General features: G+C 35.8%; 5 protein-coding genes across 6 annotated transcripts; 2 read left to right on the top strand and 3 right to left on the bottom strand.

Annotated features, from left to right (window-relative positions):
• Positions 1-578: 578 nt before the first annotated feature.
• On the top strand, positions 579-5,285 carry LOC125874951 (uncharacterized). The gene is made up of 2 exons (XM_049556003.1): positions 579-984; positions 5,053-5,285. The coding sequence occupies exon 1, from the start codon at positions 700-702 to the stop codon at positions 961-963; it is 264 nt and encodes an 87-aa protein (XP_049411960.1). The 5' UTR covers positions 579-699; the 3' UTR covers positions 964-984; positions 5,053-5,285.
• On the top strand, positions 1,965-3,421 carry LOC125873461 (uncharacterized). Its single transcript, XM_049554398.1, has 4 exons — positions 1,965-2,381; positions 2,491-2,670; positions 2,785-2,880; positions 3,185-3,421. Exons 1-4 carry the CDS (start codon positions 1,965-1,967, stop codon positions 3,419-3,421), a joined length of 930 nt encoding a protein of 309 aa, XP_049410355.1.
• Positions 5,286-5,818: 533 nt separating the features above from the next.
• Positions 5,819-6,656, bottom strand: LOC125874949 (uncharacterized). Its single transcript, XM_049556001.1, has 2 exons — positions 6,272-6,656; positions 5,819-6,173 (listed from the first exon to the last, which is right to left on the bottom strand). The coding sequence occupies exons 1-2, from the start codon at positions 6,553-6,555 to the stop codon at positions 5,942-5,944; spliced, it is 516 nt and encodes a 171-aa protein (XP_049411958.1). The 5' UTR covers positions 6,556-6,656; the 3' UTR covers positions 5,819-5,941.
• Positions 6,657-8,456: 1,800 nt separating this feature from the next.
• On the bottom strand, positions 8,457-12,659 carry LOC125874926 (F-box/kelch-repeat protein At1g51550). The gene is made up of 2 exons (XM_049555978.1): positions 12,055-12,659; positions 8,457-9,858 (listed from the first exon to the last, which is right to left on the bottom strand). The coding sequence occupies exons 1-2, from the start codon at positions 12,656-12,658 to the stop codon at positions 8,888-8,890; spliced, it is 1,575 nt and encodes a 524-aa protein (XP_049411935.1). The 5' UTR covers position 12,659; the 3' UTR covers positions 8,457-8,887.
• Positions 12,660-15,125: 2,466 nt separating this feature from the next.
• Positions 15,126-23,538, bottom strand: LOC125874931 (uncharacterized). 2 transcript variants are annotated; one of them, XM_049555983.1, is made up of 9 exons: positions 23,157-23,538; positions 20,252-20,515; positions 20,059-20,161; positions 19,275-19,354; positions 19,084-19,161; positions 17,540-17,631; positions 15,942-16,053; positions 15,601-15,726; positions 15,126-15,517 (listed from the first exon to the last, which is right to left on the bottom strand). In XM_049555983.1, exons 1-9 carry the CDS (start codon positions 23,466-23,468, stop codon positions 15,401-15,403), a joined length of 1,284 nt encoding a protein of 427 aa, XP_049411940.1. In that variant the 5' UTR covers positions 23,469-23,538; the 3' UTR covers positions 15,126-15,400. The 2 variants fall into 2 exon arrangements, with proteins under 2 accessions (XP_049411940.1, XP_049411941.1); XM_049555984.1 differs by having other exon boundaries at positions 20,252-20,449.
• Between the last annotated feature and the right edge of the window lie 1,472 nt (positions 23,539-25,010).

Genomic DNA, 25,010 nt, shown 5'->3' with positions numbered 1-25,010 from the left:
GTTATTGTTGTGGTGTGTTTGATATATGTTGAACTAAAATAAGATAATATTATATTGGTGTTAAATAAAGTCATTGGGGCAAAGACTATTTAACTATACAGAAAAAACTCATACCTAACTCCAAATCAATTGGTGACAACCTTGACAAACCATAACCTCTAGAAAACTTGGTCTTGTGTCTGATTTTTCCATATTGGATAATCGTATATCCGAAGGATATATTCAAAAAGTTCAAAGTTATTTGATAATAATTAACGTTTCAATCACTATCAAACTTAATATTCAACTTTTCATCTAATCACAATTTGTCATTATGATTTTATTCTTATAATGTGTGAGATTAGCAAAATCAATTATAACAAGATTATTTTATACATATGCCTTTTATTGATATAAAATGTGTGAGATTCACGAAATCAATTATAACAAAATTATATTATATACATAATGCCTTCTTTCCATTGTCGTAGATCAAATGATACAATATATACAAGGTTAAAATGTAAAAATGAGAAGAAATGTTTATATTGGGCCCAACCCATTAGTCGCTTCACATATAAGCATTGAGAAGTAATTTTATTTTTTTCACTATACGCATCTACAGAAAGAGAAAGTCAAATACTCCGGGAAGACTGACAGAGCAACCACAACTACAAGGGGATTAGGGTTTCAGATCTCAGCAAAAAACTTGCCGGAAAAATGGCTTTGAGAAACTTGTACAAGGAGATGAAGGGATTGAAGCTGAAGGAGGTGCCGGCGCACCTAAAGCCGATGCTCTCAATCGGTTACGCGAAGAATGCTATCAGGAAGGGTTTGGATAACTACCATGCTAAGTACATCGAAACCAGCTCCGTTGATCCTCTTCTCCATGTCTGCTTCGGAGGCATGATATTCTCCTACCTCGTCGCCCTTCCAGAAGAGCGACGTCACCTCGAGCACAAACAGCACAGCGGCGGACATTGATTGTCGCTCCGATTTTCTAAGGTACCTATAGTTTAACACTGATTATGAGCTCTATCAATGGAATTGCAACTTTTCTGATCCATTTATGTAACGGATCTGTAGGTTAAAGGGACTTATTTAGATGGTCAACGTAATCACCTTATGTTGAGGATGATTTGATCTTATAATTGGATATTGCTAATGCTCTATCTGTAATTATGAAGTTAAGATGAGTTTGTGAGATAAAATATTGGAAAGAGTATTCAGAAATTGCGAAAATCAATGTAAAATTACAACAACATAGCGGTGTATTTGCCCAATTGGAGTTCGGGAGAGGTAGAGTGTACGAACACATAACAAGACAGTTTGAAAAAGACAACACAGGTATAACAAGGATAGCAAATAATAGAGAAAGCGTAACATGCCAACAAAGAACTAAAGTATATGTAATTATTGCCAAGAAATTGTAAAAGTAGTCCTTGGTTGCCATCATTATTTTATAAGTTTATGGTAAATGTATTTCTCTTGTATGAGAATTTGCATTCTAAGCTTTTTGATTAGTAGCACTGCAGCTTTTGCTGAGCAGAGTGCTCGTTAGATGGGATTCTGGTGCTTAAATGGAGACAACTAATGTCTAGGTTCATGTTCTAGTAGAATGGTATAAAGATGCAACATATAGAATTAAAATTGGGTTGTTGTTGTGGAGAAGTACTAATTCAAGTTTTATGCGATAAGAAGATACTTATCCAAGTGACAACTAAAGCAGTTAAGACTGATCTTGGTTCTGTTTGAAGGGGTCACTGGTCTACATATCAACTGGAGAAAGAGTTTAATGTACCCTATTAATGTAGTCAACAACGTGAGTTGGTTAGCAACAATCCTTGGAGGTGAAGTTGGCACTCTGCCAGCTACATGCTTGGGATTACCTGTAGGAGCCAAATCTATGTCCATAGATATATGGAACAATGTGATCGAGAAGTGTGAAAAAAAAACTAGCCAAGTGGAAAACACAATACTTGTCTATGGGTGGAAGATTGACACTAATCAATTCAGTACTTGATGCTCTTCCAACTTACATGATGTCCCTTTTTCCTATCCCACTAGGGGTCACCAAGAGGCTGGACAGTATTAGAATGAAATTTTTGTGGCAGGGCAATAAGGAAAAGAAAGGATTTCACTTGGTAAAGTGGAAATCAGTGATAACTGGGAAGAAAAATGGTGGTCTGGGGATTAAGAACCTAAACTTGCAAAGTAAAGCTCTTCAAATGAAATGGTTATGGAAGTATGTAAATGGTAACCAATTGTTGTGGGAAAGGGTGATTGAGGCTAAATATATACCAGAAGACAAATGGATGACCAAAGAGGTGACTACTCCTTATGGAGTCAGCCTTTGGAGGTCCATTAGGAATCTATGGGATGAAGTGAAGAACAACTCAAAGGTGAAAGTTTTTTATGGGAGAAAGACCATGTTTTGGAAGGATAATTGGCATGAGAAAGGCAACTTGGAAGAGTTATTTCATGATGTTTTACAACTTAGTTACATTTCAGCAAGGGTTTATAGCAGATTTATGGACACTACAGGGGTGGAATTTCAACTTCAGAAGACATCTAAATGACTGGGAAGTTCAGAGAGTAGCTGATTTTCTTAACACGGTGGAACCTTTCAATGGACTTCAAATAAGGAAGGATGTTCTATGGTGGATAGGAAACAATAGAGGAGTATACAAAGTTAGTAGAGCTTATAAGCTAATGGATCAGACAAACCAACAAATTAAAAATTGGCCATGGAAACAAATATGGAAAACCAGAATACCCTACAAAGTATCTTGCTTTGTCTGGTAGTTGGCCAAGAAAGCAGCTCTTACTCAAGACAATGTCATGAAGAGAGGGATAACCTTATGCTCTAGATGCTTTCTCTGTGGGGAGACTTTAGAGAAGGTAAATCATTTGTTTCTACACTGCAAGTACACTCAACAATACCCTTCGGGGTGGCCAAGTGGTTTGGGCTTGGGACTTCCATGTTGGAGGTCTCAAGTTCGAAACCCCTTGCCAGCGAAAGCAAGGGGTTTGCCTTCTGGGTCGAGCTCGTCGCACCGGGCTTGCCTAGTGCGGGTTACCTCTCCTATGTGCTTTGCGAGCTATTGCATAGGAGCGGAGGTTTTACCCTGTGCGCATCCAAAGGGTAGCGGCTGCGGGTTTCCCGTGTCATCAAAAAAAAAAGTACATTCAACAATTATGGAAGATTTTTTTGAGTCACAAAGGCATCTCCTGGACTATGCCTGGGAAAGTTTCAGAGGCTTTGGCTTTAAAGAGCTGGGAGGAAGCAAGAGTACTGGCAAAAGACAGAGGCAAATGGAGACTTATCCCTGCTTCAATATGGTGGGCAATATGGAAAGAGAGGAACTCTAGGTGTTTTGAGAGCATAGAAAATAGTGTGCAGAAAGTGAAGCTCAACTNNGGAAAGTTTCAGAGGCTTTAAAGAGCTGGGAGGAAGCAGGAGTACTGGCAAAAGAAAGAGGCAGATGGAGACTTATCCCTGCTTCAATATGGTGGGCAATATGGAAAGAGAGGAACTCTAGGTGTTTTGAGAGCATAGAAAATAGTGTGCAGAAAGTGAAGCTCAACTGCATTTTGCTATTATGTTTTTGGTGTAATCAGTTATACTCAAATGATACTGTCTCTATAATTGATGTTTTAGACTCAATTTAGCCATAGAGCAGTAAGAATTTGGGGCTTTTGTATATAAGGTTTCAGTACATGGGTTTTGTGATATAATACAACCTTACCAAGTTCAAAAAAAAAAAAAGTGAAAAGCGAGTCCCTATGGAATGGTTGTAAAGAAACAATGTTATATAAGGAATGTTGGGCTTCTAAGGTGAATGTTTAAATGGATTTGTTGTCATACATGATTACACGAGGTAAAATGAATAGTTTTGACAAGACACATAAAGGATAAGATAAGTGAATATCACACTCACTCTGGAGTATTGAGGTGGTTAAGCCATGTCTATCTTAAATTATCAGACACCTTAAATAGGTGTGAATTTATGGTTGCTGAAGGCATTGGACATGGCAAGTTGGACCTAAATAACATAAAAAGAAAATAGTAATTACAGATAAACTAAGCAAAAAATATAGCATAATAAAAAAAATGGCCAACTAGTTAGAGATTGATGTTTAGTCTTGTTTGTAGGATAAAATTAGTCCAATACTACCTGATGAGCTATTTGTATGTGGGAATAAAGATGTAGATAACTTATGGAGTTGGAAAACTTGAGAATATTAGCACGAGATGTTTCTAAATGAGAGGATAATGGATAGTGAAAATTTATTAAGCCAAACCCATCTTGGAACTTAAACTTAGGCTGTATATGGTCGTAGCTGGTAAGGTGCATGATTGATTTTTTAAGATCAGGATCTGTTGTGGTTGTTGGTGCAAGTTAACTGAAGATGGTCGCAGTGAGACAACTTAACAATGCTGATTAGTATTTCATGCTTGAAAATGCTTTTCTATACATAAGGACCAGGGTCATAAAGAAATGGAGCTATTTGTGGATCCATGAGAATTATATGGCATGTTTTCTTAGAGCAACTATATTTTGGATAATCAAAGTGCTCTTGTCAGGTCATTAGTGTGAATTGTGAATGATGTCCTGACCTCTTATCTTGCTTGGGGGCATATTTGTGGGTCCATGAAAATTGTGTAGCTTGTTTTCTTAGAATAACTAATTTTGGATAATCAAACTAATCTTGTCAGGTTAGTAGTGTGAAACTGTGAATTGTGGATGATGTTCCTGAGCTCTATCTTCGCTTGGGGCATGTCATGTGTATTGTTTGAGCTTGAGAACTAGCTTACTTCATATAATACTCGAAACCAGCTATTGCATACAATTGTATGATACGGCAGTCTCACAACATTACTTATCGTGGCGAGCTTAGTTGTCCAGATATACTAATTGAGTTTGGAAAATGCCCCACTCGTAGGTGAAATGAATATGAATTGAGATTTGAGAATTATGTTTCGAGCACTCTAGTTTACTGTTGATAGGTAGCATATGGCCGTACCTTATGCGGTATATTTTAACTCATCCTTTTGCATTCTGTTGACAGATTGATGAATACAGCGAAGGACAAACATCTCTCTGTTGGTTGCTTTTACCCTCTTTTCAGTAATTGGTGTACCCAGTGAGGCTCATTTGTGCAATACTTGGCTTATTTATTTGGTTTAATAAAATGTAGTCAAATACTTCTTTTCTTCGCCTGTGGGCGGTATAACATGTGCATTACCAAACAGAGGCTGAATTTGCTTTTTATATGAATCAACGTATTTTGTTCTTCTCCCATTTAAGGTTTTGTCCCGTGCTCATAAACACTTGAAATCCTTTCGTTAGATTTTCTGCCATTTTGATTTTGATTTTTATTGCTTTTTCTCATGACGGATAGTCTTGAAAATTCCAATAGGCACCGAAGCTGTGGCTGGCCTTGCTCATGCGTGATCAGTGATGGGTTGAACTATGATTTTTTTGGTTCAATTCCAAGAGCAGACAAGAACATAGAGCTCAACTGTTCCAAGTTTTGATGGACATAATTACCCAATATAATGCTATAGAAAATAAGTACCCAATGGAATCAATCGATGATATAATGCTATAGAAAATAGGTTCGAAGGGAGGAGCTCACTCATAATTCTATATCGTGGATTCTTGTGGTTAGACTTGGGGTGGAAGACCAACCAACACTACATATTAGCATGTTTGGAATAAAGCAATTGCTGCTCAGGCTTGTAATATCCATTATATTCCAATTTACACAAGCCTAGGCATAGATGCAGTTGCCTTAGTGACTTCTATATAGAAAAAAATACATGAGATAGCTATGAACAAACCAATGGAAAAACAACGCTAATCAAGTGGAAATACCAGTACATACATTATGAAACTAAGCTAAACTTCCAAGGTGCTAATTATTCACATTTATTTTACAAAAAAAGAAAAAAGTTTTACAGCTCATCCGCTTCGTGTCCAGGGTCTCTATCTTCAAAAGAAAATGTTCTTTTCATCTTCTTCGCAGTCTTCTGCACTGCTTCCCCTGCTAATTTTGCTGCTGATTTGGCGGATTCTTCCAAGGCCGCTTTACTCTTGTCAAGGCTTTTCAGTACTGCATCTTTCACCTTTTCACCTGGTGCTGCTCCCCCTTCAGCCCTGGCCTGTGCTTCCTGGCTATCTCTGAAACTGCGGATTTAGCTCACAATCAATCACAAACAAATTCTAAAATGGAAAAGAAGTCATTTATAGTACAAGATTTTGGTGGAAACTATAACCTGACTTACTCTAGAGTTGGAGGGGAGAAGTAGGCCTTGCCTTGTTTGATTAGTGATTCGAATCTGCTCCAATAATTGGCTGAAGTTTGAGGAAAAGAAGTGGGGAAGGAAAACATTTTCTTGACAGTCTCTATAATAGGAGTCTTACTCTTCACATGGAGTTGTTCTTGAATCTGCTGCTCTTCTTCTTGTCCATCTCCAGCACTGCCAATAGTATAGTGGAAGGATATGGTAAACAACAATAAGAGAAGGAACAAGTAGAAGTAGCTCCCAAGTTGAAGATAATTCTTCATGTTGTTAATGCCAAATGAGTCAAAGAGGCAATGGATAGATCACAAATTATAATAACATGATTAGTAATAGTGCTAATTATACAGCTGTTTGGGGCTTCACCCAAATTGCTAGTATTTTTTTGTTGATTGACACGTTTTCACCATCTCTATGGCACACCATACGTGGATGCTCTTGAGCTACCACTTGGCATAGTATTGGGCTGTCGTGTGGCACTCGAAGATTTTCTTTCTTGCTTTTTTCCGCGTCAGAAATATCTTTTGAAGTTGTCTCCTTGAGGGGGTTGTTTGGTTCTTTCACGGCGCAGTTTCGATTCATGTGATATTGTTGAAATAGAGTGAAATTTTGGAAAGAAATATATTTTAAAAAACATTTCAAATTATTATGGTTATAATATTTTTTAAACGTATAAAACTATATATAAACCTCTCATTGAGAGAATATAAATGGTAGAGTTAATTATTTTCAAATGAAAAAGCGTGTTTTTTTAAAGTATATTAAAAAAATGTATCAACTAAATTAAAATGACGGAAATACTAGATTATAATATGTGGATTTTATATGGTGATTAGATAATGACAGGATTATTTAGCAAAATTTGTTGTTACCAATAGATGTTTGATTTATTGGACTAAAACTGAGCCATACAAAATGTATGAATTGTGTATATATTGTTTTGCTTAATTATGAATTGTGTATTTAGTTTTACACAAGGAAGAATTAGATGAAACTTTTGTTTTCAAATTTTAATCTTTTAACTTTTTTTAAAAAAAAAAAACTTTGGATGAAGAGCTTTGAGGACATCTTTATCATTTTATTGTTTTATTTGATGATTGTTATTTTACGTTGAATGGGTACAAAATTACAGAATTGTAGTATAGAGAATTTCAGAATTACTTATATTAAAACAAAAAATTTAACCAAATACAAGATAAATAATCTTATATTTACTTTTGTTTTTATAATTGCGGTGTCCAGTCAGTTTATTTGTTTTCTCAAGCATAAGTATCAGATAACTTTGTTGCTTAGACAAATGAAAGAAATTACCTAAGCGACACTTTTGGTGCCGAAATTATTATCATTTATTATAGTAACCAAATCATCGATTTCAAAAAGGCATGGTCAAATTAGTTGAATGCGTGTTTTATGGTCTTGCAAATTCGGTCATGTATGCTATATCCACACACCGTTAAAAGTAGATATGCGTGTTGCAACATGGCATATGAAGGCAGACATCAAAAGGCATGAACAGTTTATTATGTTTCCTTTTATTTTCTAAAAATAAATAAATCCAATAGTACTAAAGTTCATTGAACAAGAGACTTCAGTAGTTGTCATATTAAAAATTTAAATACATTCAATAATCTTAAAATTTCAACAGTCTTGATTCGATTTAGTTCAGTTTCCCTTATTTTCTTCCCCTTTGTCGCTGTAACTGTAAGGTCCAAATTAGTGTATAATTAAAGAGTGAAATTAAAGGTAAGAGGAGGGGTCATGACTCAAGTATAGAAACAATGACGAGAGGGAGTTGCTTGGATGATAAACACTCCTCACTTTCAACTCGAAAGTTGTGAGTTTGAGTCACCAAAGGAGCAAAAGAGGAGGGAGCTCCTAGGAGGGGTCAAAAAAAAGTATAGCAGCAATAGTACAATACTAACCCTTCGGGGTGGCCCAGTGGTTTGGGCTTGGGACTTCCATGTTGGAGGTCTCAAGTTTGAAACCCCTTGCCAGCGAAAGCAAGGGGTTTGCCTTCTGGGTCGAGTTCGTCGCACCGGGCTTGCCTAGTGAGGGTTACCTCTCCTATGTGGTTTGCGAGCTATTGCATAGGAGCGGGGGTTTTACCCTGTGCGCACCCAAAGGGTAGCGACTGCGGGTTCCCCTTGTCATCAAAAAAAAAATAAAAAATAGTACAATACTAGCCAGTAAAGATCAAGATGTACACAATACATCAAAATTCAGAACTAATCATATGTGAAGCTAAATCTGGTCTAAAAGACTAAATTTCAGTCCTGAACTAGAAATTTACAGGTAGTTTGTAGAGGGCTTTCCTGGATCGTGAAAAGCTCGGGGCTGGTATCGTGCATCACTTGATGTCTTGGTTAACACTAACTTCCTCTACAAGAGCAGAAACATACCTTAACAATTCTTCAGATGCAATGCTTAAACCAAATTACAATACCACCTTAGATCTTTTACTATATAAAGCACCCCACTAACTGCTAACTTCCTTCTCACTGGTAGGACTGATATTTACACTACATTCATTGCCATGTAAAACAGCAGCATTTTGGAATCACCACATACTTAATTTTCCAATAATCTCCTTCCAATTCACTAGCACTGAAGCAAAAGCTCCACAAGAAATAACTCCCCGTCAAACCTCAACACAGAGGATTCAGCAGGATTAAGTAAACCATCTACCATGCCACCAAAGATGTATAGATTACGACCTGAAGGATCCACACAAGCTCGGTGAAATGATCTGCCGCAAGGGTTGTCACCTTTGGACTTGAGCCGTCTCCACAACTTGGTCATTGATCTATCTGGGCTTGGAGGAGACCCAGACTGCATAATGGACGTCACTGAGCTGATATCCAACACCCAGAAGTCATTTTTCCTGTGTCTGTAGGAATCTTCTCCTCCATAAATTAGCAATCGTCCACCTATGATGAGATTAGCCGAGTGACCAACTCTTGGCAGGGTCAATCCTTGGGGTATATTTTGCAAGTCAAATAGTAACTGTACCCATCTCCAGTGACCATCAGATGTATCAAACAGCCATACATCATTAAGCACCTCATAGCCTAAACCTCTCCCACCAAACAAAATTGTTTGGTTTCCTCCAACAGGAGTCAATGTATGTCCAGAGCGAGATGGAGGAGATGGATGAGTCACAGTTTCTTGCCAAACTCCAAGATGAAGATTCTCGGACAGTTCCAATACCCATGTATCTCCCAATCGCAAGCCAGACAAACCAATCCCTCCATGAATCAGCATCCTCCTTTTATCCATGCTACATGCAGCATGAGCGCCTCTTGGTGGAGGCACAATGGAACCGACATCAAGTAGTCTCCAGGATAATGTGATACCAAATGCATCGTGTACCGCTACTTGGCCAATCCATGTATCATTTTGGCGGGCCCCATGATCATTTATTCCTCCAAAAAGCACTAGACAATCGCCAATCACGACACATGAATGCCCAAAGCGGCCACTTGGTACCCCTGATTCAATCTTATTCCATTCCAATATTCTCTTGAAGTTATTGCCAGCGTATGCTACCCATGTATCGTCCAGATGCCTTCCTAAAGTACAGCACAGATAACACCACTTTAGGAAGAAATATTACTGGTTATCGATAAATTTAGCAAACATCAGATCGCAAATTACAGCATACATTCCAATAATAATCTACAGACGCAATCTTATAGGACGTATGCTATTCAAAGTTTTTTGTCCTTTTTTTGTGACTGAGAAATCTGTCTAGGGCCAACCTTTAGTACCAATGATAGCTTTTGGAACTGGGGATAATGGATCTGTCCCTCTATCCTTCTTCACTTAAATGCCAGGCTTAGGCTCAAGCTTTTGATCTAAGTCACACGTACCTCATGCCACTTGAACTAAGCTCCTGGGGGCATAAAATTGTTCTGAGTTTAAAAAGACCAAATTACTGAAAGTTACAAGTGTCAATCATCAGGTTGAGACAATGTCAGAGTGTGACCAGATGGTTCTTCGTGAGACGATCATATATTGAGTGAGCAGAGTTCGATGCCCTTTCCCTCCTTTTCTTACTTGTCTATCCCATTACCAACAAAATATCTAATTTGGTATGATAATGATTAATTAGAATGTTTGTGCCATGTGAGGTCGTGAAAGAAATCTTGAGTACTGTGTTGCATGTATAACTTTCATTGATTTCTACCTTTTAGCTAACTCTTTTGTAATTTTCCAAATGTTATCTCGGTAAATTGAAGTTCATCATAGCAGCTTTTAATTAGGAAAAATACAGCAGAACTTACACATTCATCCCAAGACAGATAAAATCAACAATTCTTCTCAGAAATTTGCATGTGGTGCTTCATGTGTAAAGTAGACCGAAGACATTGACCACATGAATTTCATTCAACTAGGTCCATTAAATAGCCAAACAAGATTATGCTGCTCATTTTATCCAAAAACCTAAGTAAATACAAAGATCTTAGCTCCACTAATGTAAGAAGCAGATAGCTACTAGCAATACAAGAAAAGCTCCATGATAATCGTCAGCAGCATCCTGTTTTTGTCCCAAATGGAACACTCTATGAAGAACCGAAATGAGAGAAAAAAACTTGATTCGACTAATCAAGAGATAAGTACCTTTCTAGATCACAATAAAAGAAAACAAGAACAGTTATGACTTATGAGGGATTAACAGGACACAAAGGGCAACTATATCCTTCTGAGCATTAATCAATAAGACCATGGGCACAAGCAAAAGTCATGCTTGGAAACTGAGTCAAGCAAATGTACCAAAAGATTTTAGCACCCCTTTTCACTTAATGGTTCAGTTATCTTTATCCCCTTTCCATATCTTCTTTTTTCAGTAATGAGAGGTCAAGTGAAACAAGGAAATTCTCTTTTTGCTACTCCTAAATCCAGGAGCGGAGCCAAGTGTGCATAAGGGTTCATCCAAACCCCTTTGGCGAAAAAAATATAATATATATATATATATATATGTACAAGGTGTTAGTGTGACACTTGAATATTAATAAAAATATATCATATGTCACATTATGTACCATGTTATGTCCATTGGTGGACATTATATTTGTGTCTCTTTACTCTTGTGGAAGAAAGTAGTCATTAGTTGTTAGTAACTTATGTAACCACCAACTCTTTATTTCACCCATTATTCCATCTTTATTCTTGGAACCTATAGACTATATGTTGAAGAAGGTGTTCTTTATGTGGGGCTTTGAACTCTTCAACTAATCCGGAATTGTTTGAGTTGTACGACGTTGTTGTATTGTTGTATCTTGGAGGGGACAAGTCAAGTGTGATACTGCTGGATTGGTGTAGATTATGTCGCAATAGGTTTGAATCTCTTCAAAGAGAGCAAGATATCTACGCCTCAGCTTAAAGATTTACCCTATTCTTTTATTTCAAGGGTAATTTATAGTATATGTGGTATATTACACCAACACAAGGTTAAGATTATTTTCTTTATATATACAGTAGGTGTTGAATCCCAATTGGCTTCTTTGTGGGTTTACTTATTTATAATTTGAATCCTTTACTAAAAATTCTGGCTCCAAAACTGCTGACAAGCATGTCTCATAATTTGAGAGCAACCGAAATCCTTGCAAATGCATTAGATAGATCAATGAGCATACACAAGCACCCTCTACCTCCAACACTAAGATAGTGGGTTCGAGTCCCAAATGAGAAAAAGGAATGGGGGCTGTAAAAGGTTTAGTCGAGAAAATCTATTTAAGTTGAAGAGATGTGGAATAGAGACTGACCTCCCTCGCAGCCGCCGCCGAAGAGAACAAGACAACCAGAAACAAAATTGAGAGAATGAGAAGCTCTAGGTCGAGGAAGAAGCAGCTCTTCTCCTCCTTGTGGATGCGTCAACAGTCTGCGACAGTAAACAGAGTCCAATTGGTAGATTTGCTGGTAGAGCTTCTTCCAAGGAAATTGTTGTTGTTTACCGTCAACATCAAAGGATCTGAGTGCATCAATGGTGGAGTTTCCCCAATCTCTTCGGCAGAGTGATTCCCATAAAGAGTCTGAGTAAGTGAGGGACCTGAACTTCTTACAAGTTAGAGCAAAGCAAAAAATGGAGTCCAAAGGTAAGAGGAGTAAGATGGAGAAGAGATGGTCTTGAGCTATTGTCGTTATTGGAGATGATCCGTTGGTATAAGGGGAACTGCAGCTGCTGCTTGTAGCCATGGGAGTTGAGAATTGAGAATTGAGAATTGAGAGTTGAGAGTTGAGAGTGGAGAGCACACGCTGCTGCTGCTGATTGTTGGGGATTTTGGCTTTGGCTTTGGCTTTGGCTCTGGTTTTTACCTTGTTGGGTGTTGGGTACATTTCTGTTTTAGCCCTGCCTTTGGTTTTTAACATTATTCACTTCTCATTTTTACGGAAAATTGATCACTCTGGGAAAATGAAATCTGCACATAAATTGGGATGAAGGTGAAATTCAAAAAGAATAAGTTTTTATTTTCAAAGTGGAAAATGATATTTTGTATTTGGCCAAACAACAATACAGATTGGAGTTTTTTTTTTTTTTTTTGACCTTTAGTGAATAATTTGGAATAAAAAGGTGATTTTTTTTTTCTTATTATTGAAACATTGAATTCCGATTGAAATTCAAAATTTTAGGCCAAATATGTTTTTCGAAGTTAGACTTTAGAAAAAAGTATAAAATTTGAATAGCTGGCTTTTTTCACACCAACAAAAATCAGAACTAACTCCAACAAATGATGATGAAATTTGAAGAATTAGTAAGTGGAATCCAAGGAAGTAGAAACGATTTCAAATTTATTTAAGTTTGAAACGAACATTTCATGGGCTGAAAATATTTATAAGTTGAAAACTTAAAAATGATTTATGTGATTTAAACTTCTGCAAGTTCTTCCATGTGTTTTAAATAGGGGTGTGTTTCTCCAAATTTTATTTTTGCATTTAAGAATAGTAATTTTTCAAATTGGTAAGTTTCACCTAATTCTTACCATTTTCACTGCACTGGAGACAGAGCATAAGCAGTAACGTTTTTTTTTTTTGGATTGTTTGTTTGTTTGTTTAGCTGAGACTAGGACAAAAAGAGTCAGTGAGGATACTTTGTCATTGTGTGTTTTGCTAGAAAAATCAGTTTCATCCTCATCATCTTGGTACTAGGCAGTCCAATAGGGAAGGGAGGTGGGCCTTGTGTAAATTGTTCACAAATCAAATGAAGTCCATAGTCACTATCTAAATAATTCTACATTTTAATCTAACACTTTGCTTTAGTTTTACTAAGTCAAAGTTGGATAATCACTAGGCAAATCTTTTCCATTGAGTAAATCACTCATTGGCCTTCTAGAGGTAGAAGCTCGAGTATGCATTCAATCAAATCTAGTAACTTTTGTTTAAATAATGTATTTGTATTAAGAAGTTCATTACATATGTCATTAAGTTTAGAACTTAATTATTTACACTTAAAATCATTGTTACGAAATTCAGAACCCAAAAAGTTAAATTTCTAATTTTGCTTCTTGACTACCTATTAAGGAGGAGATTTACAAAAAAATGGTCTTGATTTCTAATTTCGTCTCTCGACTCCCTACTAACAAGGCGATTTACAAGAATGGACTTGGAGATGACTGGTCTTGAATTGGTAATCCTATGTGCTTCATGGATAAAATTTCATGGAGTAAACTAGAGTCAAGAATTCAAAATCACTCATTTTCATCATTTTTAAGGTCATTAGGTGTAATTTCCAGTATTAGAGGTTTAACTCCAAATTGAGATAAGTAGCTTTTAAGTCAAAAATAAAAAGTCAAGCTGAAATAATTTTTAAGTCAAAAAATAAAAAGTAGGGGGAGATCTACTTTTGGTTTTTGACTTATTTTAAGTCATTATTGACATTGCCAAACACTTCTCAACTTATTTTAAAGTCATTTTTGACTTATTTTAAGTTATTATTTTTATATTTGTCAAACACTTTCAGAAGTCAAAAACTGACTCAAAAGTAGATTTAACTCATTTTTAAGCCAATCCAAACACCCTCTAAATGTTGTGGGGGATAATCTCATATCTTAAGATAACTTCATCATCTTGCTAGTTGATTCACGTGGTAAGTATCCACATGGCATGGAGTGTTTCGTACAAAAGATTTCAGAAAATAGAAGTCAATTTCAACTCATCAAAAGCCAAAAATTTCTCTAATGCATTTTATTTTTGGAGATTTTTTTATAACCATCGTGCCTAAATCAACTTATGCACACCTTGACTAATTTCACAAGGTACCAGCTATCTCACGCTAGTACATATACCACCAAAGTACTAACTATGTCCACAAATTCCTTCTAGGAAAATATTTTCAGTCCTGTCAAACATAACCCCTGGCCCCTAGGCCCTAGGTACAACTCTTTCAGGTCTCGCCAGAAGTGAGGTGGGATAGTTGAATATGATGGATTGTACCCTTTTTCAATAACCCATAGTGGAAACAAAAATAATTGCATCAACAGTCCCTTCTCAGTTTGGTCAATAGCTTCATATGAATAATTGCTGAGATAATCTATCACGCTACTTGTCCTTAACAGATGAAACAATAAAATAAAAGATCACAAAAAAATTAAAAGAGTCAGAGTCACTTCTAGTTGCAGAAAATGCATTTCAATTAACAGTCAACACTAAACAGTACAAATTTTACGTATAAAGAAAGGTAGCACAATGTACTAAGCTCTCGCTATGTGGAGGTGCAGGGAAGGACCAGACAACAAATCTTACGTTTACTATATGGAAATTAGAATATGTTTGAAAACGCCCATGCAACCACCAGAGCTCACAAACACCCCAAAAAAGGATGAGAACAATCTTGAATTGCTACAAGTTCATACTATAGCACAGAAAATGTGATGAGAACATTCTTGAAACACCATCACCAACCTTACATTGCAAATTTAGGTCGGTAGAAGTCAGTTTTCTGAAGAACTCAGCACACCCACAACCATTAACCCTCTATAAGGCTATAAGTTAATACTTCCGCAAAAAAAAGGTGACAAAACTGATTCTTGTAATGCCATAACCGCCAACCTTACACAGGCTATTCCACTGATCATTTTGACTCCTTTAAGTTAAATAGATAGCATTTTGCAATCTTCATTTCTGCAAATTGTGAAGTCGGCCTCCATTTATCAATTTCCAGAGTGCTGCTTTGGCTTCTTCTAGTGTTTCAACTGAATGGCCTTCTTCAAATGATATTCTTTGTACATTGAACTGCAGGAAGTAAAGTAAAAAGAAAAGTTTAAAGGGTGTGATGTGAAAACAAATGACTTAAAGAAGCAGCACATAGAAAGTACCTGTGCCCCTTGACGGACACGAATATCTGTCCCCTTGCTATCTATTGAGATCAAAGCGGCATCATCCACCTCACTTTCTTGTGCTAAAAGATCTTTTAGAGGCTTTGAAAATATTGCATTGAGCTCCTATAAGAATCACCAAAAACATTCACGAGCTTAGTCGAAGCCTCGAAAAAAGGGAAGGAGGAAAAATGAAGCCTCGTATCAAACCTAGAATGGTAAATACAATCTACATATTCACTTACTTCAAAGTTCTAATAGTACTACAAATATATAGTAGCATGGGCACATTAATCAAGTCATTCAGTGATTATCAATTCCTCAAACTATCAAAAACGTACCTTAAGATATTGTTCACCACCATCAACAGCAATTTTATCAGGATGAAGTGACTCATACTCCTTGACATCCACCCAAGCAACAGTTCCAAAGCCTCCAATGAAATATATATCGCTGTTATAATTGATAAAGCAAGTAAGTTCTTTGAGCTATACATTGCTAATTATTCTCTACGCAACAATCTGCAATGAGAGCTTGCCTTTTGTTTCTTCCTTTCAAATAAACCATTCACAGGAAGTGGTAGATGGATCTTTTCAAATTCAAACTTAAAACATGGTAGATACGTTGGTCATGTTGTGTTCAATCAAACAACCAATTATGACTCATCATAAATGGTAAAACACTAGTGGTACGCACACAGAATCAAAAAGTAGATAACCTCCAGCATTACTATTATTACTATTATGATTACTATTCTTATTGTTGCTGTTGTTATTATTTGATAGGTAACGTAAGAGTTCTATTGATTCATGTTAGCAGAAAAGCGGGTGAAAATCCAGCCAAAAAGAGAGAACTTCACAAAGAGGGTAAAGAACAGAGAAAATAGACACATGGCTTCCGACTCTAAAACATTGACCAAGCTGATCTTGCACCAATAATTTAGCAAAAATATACATTTGTTTTGAAGATTAGCCATATCATCCTTTCTGACTTAAAAAAACTCTAGCATTTCTCTCCTTCCAGAAAACCCACCAGTGACGGTAGGGGATGGTGTTCCAAATTCTATAAGAGGCTTTAGACATGCCCCTCTGCTGCTCCTTATGAATCTTTTCATAAACAATTCTGCCCACCGGAAAATTTCAAATAATCCAGAGGTGTCTTACATATATGCACAATAGCTGAGAAAGTAGGTGCTGTGGAAGGAACAGCACAGCAAAAGGAATGTTTCACATGCTTTGAGCTAAAAGATATACTAAGTAGAGAGGATGCTTAAGCAAGCAGAATCCACTCTGCAAATACAAAATCATAAAATATAAGTACTGGCAGCAGAGCACAAAAACTTTGAAGCGAGATGCAAGAGACTCCTGGCAGAAAGGAGCCTGCTTTGTTTAAGCAATTTTATTTTTTTGATAAAGTAATTAAATAGGAGCCTGCTTTGTTTAAGCAATTATAATGGACACATGATCTATCCTCTTTCTGTTTCTCAACATTTACATATTCAGATTCCAGAGTGGAACTCCAAGTTTACTACTGTAGAAAGAAGTTGGCAGCAAGAGAAGTCGTACCGAACTGCTACAGACAATCGACATTTTCCACGAAACCAAGTTAAATAAACCCAAAATGTACAGTAATAATTCAATAATAAAGAGATTAATAATTTGGTTACAAACAGGTAGCATAAGAATAAAATGCTTATAATGAAAATCAACTAGTAAATTTAGAAAATAAGGTGCACAGGTTAGTAGTAAAAAGGCATTTGCCAGACAGCCAGAGGCCAGAATGCACAGAGTGAAAAGATAAATCCAAGTCAAAAATTCTGAAGAGACTGATGATGTAAATAGTTCGGAGAGAGAATGCATATAATAATTTGTATACTCCTTTCATTTTCATATGAAACACGAACCCAGCAGAATTATTACTTGGAAGAAAAAGAGTTGACCTTATATTTTGCATCCTAAAGTAAAAAAAGTTTCCCCATTGTTGAGAAGGACCTTGCTGATGTTTTGCTATATACTGCTTGTGTGCCCATTCCTATTGAAACAATCGATACAGTTGTTAAGAAAACTGCAACATTCATATCATTTAGAGATAATTCTAATAACTTGGCTCAACCAACAGAAAATAATGGCAATTAAAGGTTTAGTTTTCAACATAAAAATTACAAAATTCTACAAGTGGCATTTGAAAGCAGATTGCAGGATCAAAGCTGGCAGGGCAGCAAATCTTTTTCTTTTTTGGTTCTTTTATGGGGGCGAACCCATCATCTCCAAGTTTTCAAAGGTTGGCTCCAAACAGTTTTCTCAGGGTGAAAATAAAAAAAGTGAGTTGTTTTTTAATATCGAGTAAAGTTAAGTTATATTACGAAAAACAACAACAATATACCCGATGATATCCCACAAAGTGGGGTCTGGAAAGAGTAGAGTGTATGCAAACCTTACCTCTACCTCGTGGAGGTAAAGAAGTAAGTTTAGTTATATTTTAATGGAAAATATAGAATCTACATAAAGACATGATTCCAAAGAAGACAGAAGGTCGTGAAAGGGAAACATAAGAAAATCGATCTAGGCAAGACACTTTATACACCATGCAGAAAATAAATGTTCACCTTCACTTCTTCGTCCATTCCAAGATAATGTACGGTTCCCCGGAATGGACAGTTCTAAAAATATTTTAAACCAGAAGTTACATAGGTTGTCTTTACAAGCTCCATTATTACACTTCACTGTGCTATTTTTTTATCTATTCCAAGAAAGTCTTAAAAAGAACCTATGGCTTTGCAATTTAAAAAAAAAATACAAATAGAACCTATGGACTTTGCATGTGAACTTCTACATCTTTGTACAATACCAATACTCAACTGTTATCTTACTATGAATATAAAAATCAAACACAAGTATTCAACTTGGGATATATTATTGAAGAAAACAAAAGTAGTTGATCATAATAATAAAAAGATGTCCCTCCTCCTATGTGTCAACTGTTTTTCACCTAGTAAATAATGAAATAGGACCCCTAGTTGAAGAAACTGAAAAATCAGGCAAAGGATTCCATCAAAAAGACTCCACTGAAATAAATTTGATATGACGCCTAGGAGGTCCAACCCATACCAATTCCTTCTTCAAAGTGTATCAAGTAAACCATAACTTCCACTTATCAAGTGTAAAGAGTAAAACAGGAGAGAAATCGTGAGGCCCCTAGGATCTGACGGAAAAACTAATTCCTTTTCATATGTCAACTGATAAAGAATACTACGGTTGATGGTGGACTGTAACATACAGTTTTTAAAAAACAAAACGTAAGAGACAGTTAAGAAAGACCAGATACATCTGGTGTACGTGAGAATTTAAGCAAGCGAAATTATATCATTTTTGAGGAGACAATAGAGATGGCTAAGAAGTTTCTTAAGTGTCTTATTCTAAAGGTAAATATTTGATGTTAACAGTAATCTGAAATTGATCACTACGTGTTGAATAAGACAGCTACCTGTTGATCTTCAGGTAGTGGATAGACATCACCAAATATCGTGACCCTTGCATTAGATAAACCACTCCATCCTGGAATCTAAACAACCAAAAGTGCAATAAACTCAGAGACATAACATAAGCAAAATGTTTCATTCTCAAAAAATTATATAAGCCAAATGTACTTGATGTTTGCTGAAATATATCACAAACCTGTACAACCAATGTGCATCTCGGGTCAGCTAGCAAATTACGGGTGTGTATAGCTAATGGCGAGAATGAAAATATTGGATCTGGCAAAAGAATGAGAAATAATTAATGGGACATTGTATGTAATAAAAATAGGAAAAGAGGCATATATATTATTTTGTCTACTTACGAAGATTTGCTTCATTAAACATCAAATCAAGAACAACATTTTTACAAGAACTTTTAATAATTAAATAAATGTATTACATGTTCAATTTCTTATACAATGGTCAGTTGCATCAATGCTGAAAACTCAATTTAGTTCAAGAATATTTACCAATAATGTACCTAACAATTTCCTGGTAGGTTTAGACAAGTTTCTTAGTCTTCACCACTTTGGTACCACAACCAACAAGGTAACTCAACGCATTAAGATGAGTTAATTCAAGATCATGCTCAAAATTGTCAACAAATAAGAACTTTAACCAAGACCAAAATGATCCCTTTTACAAAATTCACATGGATCAAAGTGGCCTACACTTATTGAGAATCAATATACTCAAAATAGAGTTTGAACTCGATTTCATATTCTAATTATTATTATTTTTTAATGACCGTGGTGTCCGGAACAACTTTCGTGCACCTCAACTAATTCCACAGAATACCTCCCACTAGCAATAGGTACCATGTAACTTTGTCCACCAAGGCTAGGACGCACTTTATATTCTAATTTCTCTAGACTTAATTGTAAGAAAACCCAAAAGATGGGTTTAAAAAAAATTGTTCGGACAATAGAGTAGCAACTTACGCCCCATAGAATCTGGCGCAAAATCTACAAGTGTTCCAAATGGGTAGCCTTCTCGTCGATGATGCATCCGCGACATCACAGTGCATAAATGAGCAAATCTAGCCTGCAATATTAACAATGAAAACACACAAGAAGATGTTATTTTTACAAATATCTGAAAAACTACAAATATATAATAGCACAAGGAATCTACCTGCTCCATTAGATTGCGGACAGCTAAGGCAGGTTTAGGTAGGCCATGAGCTGAGGTTGCACTTTGTACCCCTCCAGAAATGGGAGTTCTGAAAAGCCCAGCCCTTGTACCGCCACTAGTTGAGTGCTCAAGGGGTGAAACCACTTTTGAAGCTTGATTCGAATCATTTCTGTTTATTTCTTGTTTATCTGTATTATCCTTCATAATATGAGAGAGTCCATCACAACAAAGTTGAAGTAGCCATTTAGAGTTACGAGTAATGGACTATATTAAGAAAAGAGAAGTATAATTCAACATGTCAAAAGAAAAAAAAAAGATTCTTCAACATTATTGAACTTAATCTTTTATATGTTCAGGTCTACATTTTTTTATCAAAAAACCAATTCATAGAACATTTCACCACACAACATTCATTTGTAAATACAAGAGTGTTTCATTAAAATTAGTTGCCTAAACTCAAATTTTAGTAAGAAGTTTTTTCATTATCCATGATTTATAAGTTAGTATTCTTATATAATGTAGTATTCTTAAAAAATGTTTTTTCATTATCCATGATTTATAAGTTAGTATTCTTATATAATGTAGTATTCTTAAAAAAACATTTAAGTATTTAACTTCACAGAGTACTGTATGATAAGAGTTAATTCAAATTAATAAGATGTTAGTCATGTGTTCGCAATATATTACCTTGAATATTATTGTAAAAAACTTAATTTACTGCAGTTGCAGTACTATTTAAAGATCTAAATTATTTGTAATGTTTAATAGTATAGACTTCGCTTATCATTGGCAATGGGGCGGAGCGGGTTGAGCTTAACACACAAAATTTTTAATCCTCCCCGCTTCGCATTACAACATTTTTTATTTTCAACCCCCCTCCCCACCCTGCATAAATTTTTTAATATTTTATTTTTCTAGTTAAGTTTGATACTAAAAATAAATTCATATTTTCATTAAGTTGTATTAATTTAACGGAAAAGGGTCAAAATTGTCCCCGAACTATATGAAATAGACCATTTATACCCTTCGTTATATTTTGGGATCAAAAATGCCCCTGTNTTTTAGAGGTCAATTGGGAAACATGTAAGAGATTGTATTATTTTTTATTGAACAATTTTTATAACTATCTTGAATATTTTAGTAGCTTAAAAGAAATTATCTTAATAAATAATGCTTTATCAATCATATAACATGTAAAAAGTTAAAATTAAGTTTGAACCCACATAAAATCACATGTACCCCGCACCGCACCGCACCGCATTAGTTTTTTAAAAAAACACTTCAACCCGCCCCGCATCCCACCCCATTGCCATCCCTAATTGGCAACCATATTTTATCCTTTACTCAACCTTTTAGTTATATTAACTTAAGTTTACTCTTCACATTGGTACCTTTTATTTATATTTTAGGGAAAAGGGTCAAAAATACCCCTCAACTTTGGTTTATTAGTTGACTATACCCCTGCCATTAAAACAAAGTTATTTATGCCCTTGCCGTTACCAATTTCACCATTTATACCCCTCTATTGACGAAAATCCCCAAATTGACTCAAATTAACCAATTTTACTTAAATTACCCAATTCTAACCCGATCCGACCTGACCCAAACCACCAAATAATATAACCCATTTTTGTTCTATCTTGTTCATCTTCATCTTTAATGTTGGATTCCTTTTCAAAAACAACCTGTAAACAATACATTTGAAAACACCCATCAAACAATTAGCAAAAACCACCTGCTCCATCCACGAACTCCAGCAAAGAGCGAACGCCGCCAGTCCCCTCCCTTTTCCCCTTTTACGTTTCTCTGCCAGTCCCCTCCCTTTTCCCCTTTTAGTTTCGCCGACAGTCCCCTCCCTTTTCCCCTTTTACGTTTTCTTCTATTGTATATGTGTTTTTGGCTCCAACTCCGGTGAACAATGACCATGAACTCCGGCAAGGCTCTGCAAATCAGCAGCCACCACAGCCTCTCTCCCAACGCCAAAATCAGCAAACCCATTTCTCGAATCAGTTAACAACACCAATACAGCTCCACGACCGAGCTTCACCCTCATTTTCCGGTGACCCTCTATTTTCTTTCCATTCTTATAGTTTATGATGATTTATTTTTTTTTTACATTTTTCACTTTATTCTCTGTGTTTCAGATTTGGTTAGGGAGTTCAAGCTCCAATAATTTTTCATTCATATTCGTTGTTCAAGTTTGTGTATGCTATTACACTTTGTTGTTGATTATTTAATTTTTGGTTTGATATTATTGTATTTTTGGGCACTGTTACAGCTTTTGCTTGTTAATTTGTTATTATGATGGACTTTTTTTTTATTAATTTTAAAGTTGAAGATTAACAAAAATGAAGATGAACAAAAATGGGTTTATATTATTTGGTGGTTCGGGTCGGGTCTGATCGGGTTAGAATTAGTTAATTTGAGTCAATTTGAGGATTTCCGTCAATTGAGGGGTATAAATGGTGAAATTGGTAACGGCAAGGGCATAAATAACTTTGTTTTAACGGCTGGGGTATAATCAACTAATAAACCAAAGTTGAGGGGTATTTTGACCCTTTACCCTATATTTTAACTTAAGTTTATTCTTCACATTGTTATGTGTGTCGCATGTAATTTATCTAAACATTGTATTCATCAAAACAATAAAGTATAATACATTATGAAACTATGTGTATCAACTATCCAAACAAGCTGCGAATATGTCTTTCAAGTCATACCTAAAGATACTTTGGGAATATCAAGTTGAAGTATTCCTAAGGGCAAACAATAATAGATATTGACAAGCTAATTTCATCATCAACATACTAGTGTAATCCCACAAGTGGAACTAGCTAATTTCATGAATTTCATAAATTGGTCTGAGATTTCTTGTTTCTATGATTATCAGGGGAAGAGGTTTTACCTGGGACAACGAAAAAGTTGATTCAGGAACTAAGCCAAACGCATTATCATTCTTCAACCCATTAATATCCTCTTCTTCGCAACCGCTTTCACCCGAGAGTTCAGCACGGCTAACCACCAGACGGGGAGAGCAGCAGCCGCCAAAAGAGCAAGTTGAAGGCGGGCTAAAACTAATTTTTGGATAACAAATACTGCGCCTGTTAGATGGATTGATGGATTGAAATACTGGAGGGGTTTCTGAAAACCTGGAGACACGATTGGAGCTTGAGATGGCTGCTTCCATGGAGGAGGAGAGGGTGTGCGACGACGCCATGTTTAAGAATTATTACTATGGGATTGGGGCAATGTGAGCTGAAGTTAGAAGAGGGAAAGAAGGTCGCCAAAAGTAGTGAAAAAAGGTTGTAGGAAAAAGGAGGGCGTTTAAATAAAGCTAACCATAAAAGCATCATGTTTGATCCGGCCCACATTTACTCGGCCCAGTACTAAACCTTATTTACATGAAGGGAACATACACAAATCTTACTACTTTATGAGCTAATTATTTAGATTCACGATAGTTTGCAATATTACATTCCTTACCTCTAAATATATGTAAGTAGAGCTGTCAAAATGGATTTGGCCCGCTAGGCCGGCCCAACTCAACCCTTGAATTAAATAGGGTTGGGCTTAATTTTTTCAGCCCATTTAAGAATGAGGTTTTTTAGCCCAGCCTCATTTGGCTCGCTGGCCTCGTAGGCCCAACCCGTAAGTCTCAGAGGCCAGCCCGTGGGCTGTTAATTTTAAAAATATTTATTATATATATATATATATATATATTAAGTAGTGTTTTATTTGTTAAGATTTTGTTAATAAATATTTTTAAAATATCAATATAAAATCAAGACGAACTTCTTTACATATCTTTTATATTTTAGAGGCATTAGCCTACTAAATTTTCTCATTAGCTTTGGTCCATTACTCCATTATAACTATGAATCTTTGACCTCTTTTACTTTTACTTTTATGCCTAATTTTCCACTTCTTCTTTATTGTCTTGTTTATGAAAATAATGATCATGTAATGCTTTTTTACTCTGATGAATCTTATGAATGTTGTATCTTGGCTATTATGTTTTTGTTTTATAAATATTCACTGAAGTATGTGTAATTCATGAATGAATTTCTGTATGTATTGATGTCGTGTTCATCAGACATCAATATTCGTACTCTTTCTAAAAGGGAAATGTTGTCCATTTTTTATTGAAGGGCCAACCCGTCCCAACTCGTGGACCGCTTAGGGATGGGTTGGGCTCCTATTTTATATGCCCTTTAATTAAAAGGGTCAGCCCGTCCCAACCCATTTAACTCTCTAGCCTGTTAGGGTTGGGTTGGGTTGGACTAGCCTATTTTGACAGCTCTACATGTAAGACAGATGCATATCAATTAGTGTGTCAAATTAAGGGATATAATTGAAAGTCATTAATTAAGAGAAAATTACACTTAAATAACTTGAGAGGATATGGCATATCACAACTCCTGAAAGAATCAAAACAATTAAAAGCATTCATCTTCTTTTGGAGGGATTAAGTAGAGTTAAAATTCTTTAACTCAAATTCATGAACTCTTATTTAGATATATGCGAATATTTTGTCAGACACATGTACACTTAATCAAATACACTGATAAAAACAAGGTACATATAATTTTAACTCAATAGTGTATAATGTGGGTATCAGACACGGATTGAAAAAAAAAGGGTACTTGATAAAGGAAATAGAGATCACAACCATCAAGCACGTGTACGAATAAAGTGGCAGACAATCTGGCAAATGAGGGAGCAAGGTGACCATTTTTTAAAGGGAAAAGAGTATGAAAAA

The sequence above is a fragment of the Solanum stenotomum genome, chromosome 8, assembly GCF_019186545.1.
Source record: "Solanum stenotomum isolate F172 chromosome 8, ASM1918654v1, whole genome shotgun sequence".
NCBI classification, from domain to species: domain Eukaryota; kingdom Viridiplantae; phylum Streptophyta; class Magnoliopsida; order Solanales; family Solanaceae; genus Solanum; species Solanum stenotomum.
This window is presented reverse-complemented; position numbering and strand designations above follow the sequence as displayed.

Excerpts from the sequence above, each read along its gene's own strand:
- LOC125874931 (XM_049555983.1), bottom strand. The coding sequence starts at position 23,468 with ATGGCGTCGTCGCACACCCTCTCCTCCTCCATGGAAGCAGCCATCTCA. Across the intron at positions 20,162-20,251 it reads TCCGCAATCTAATGGAGCAG|GCTAGATTTGCTCATTTATG; the intron begins GTAGATTCCTTG and ends TTAATATTGCAG. Across the intron at positions 15,727-15,941 it reads GTGGTGAACAATATCTTAAG|GAGCTCAATGCAATATTTTC; the intron begins GTACGTTTTTGA and ends TGATTCTTATAG.
- LOC125874926 (XM_049555978.1), bottom strand. The coding sequence starts at position 12,658 with ATGTTAAAAACCAAAGGCAGGGCTAAAACAGAAATGTACCCAACACCC. Across the intron at positions 9,859-12,054 it reads CGGCGGCGGCTGCGAGGGAG|GAAGGCATCTGGACGATACA; the intron begins GTCAGTCTCTAT and ends GCTGTACTTTAG.
- LOC125874951 (XM_049556003.1), top strand. The coding sequence starts at position 700 with ATGGCTTTGAGAAACTTGTACAAGGAGATGAAGGGATTGAAGCTGAAG.
- LOC125874949 (XM_049556001.1), bottom strand. The coding sequence starts at position 6,555 with ATGAAGAATTATCTTCAACTTGGGAGCTACTTCTACTTGTTCCTTCTC. Across the intron at positions 6,174-6,271 it reads TTCTCCCCTCCAACTCTAGA|TTTCAGAGATAGCCAGGAAG; the intron begins GTAAGTCAGGTT and ends CTAAATCCGCAG.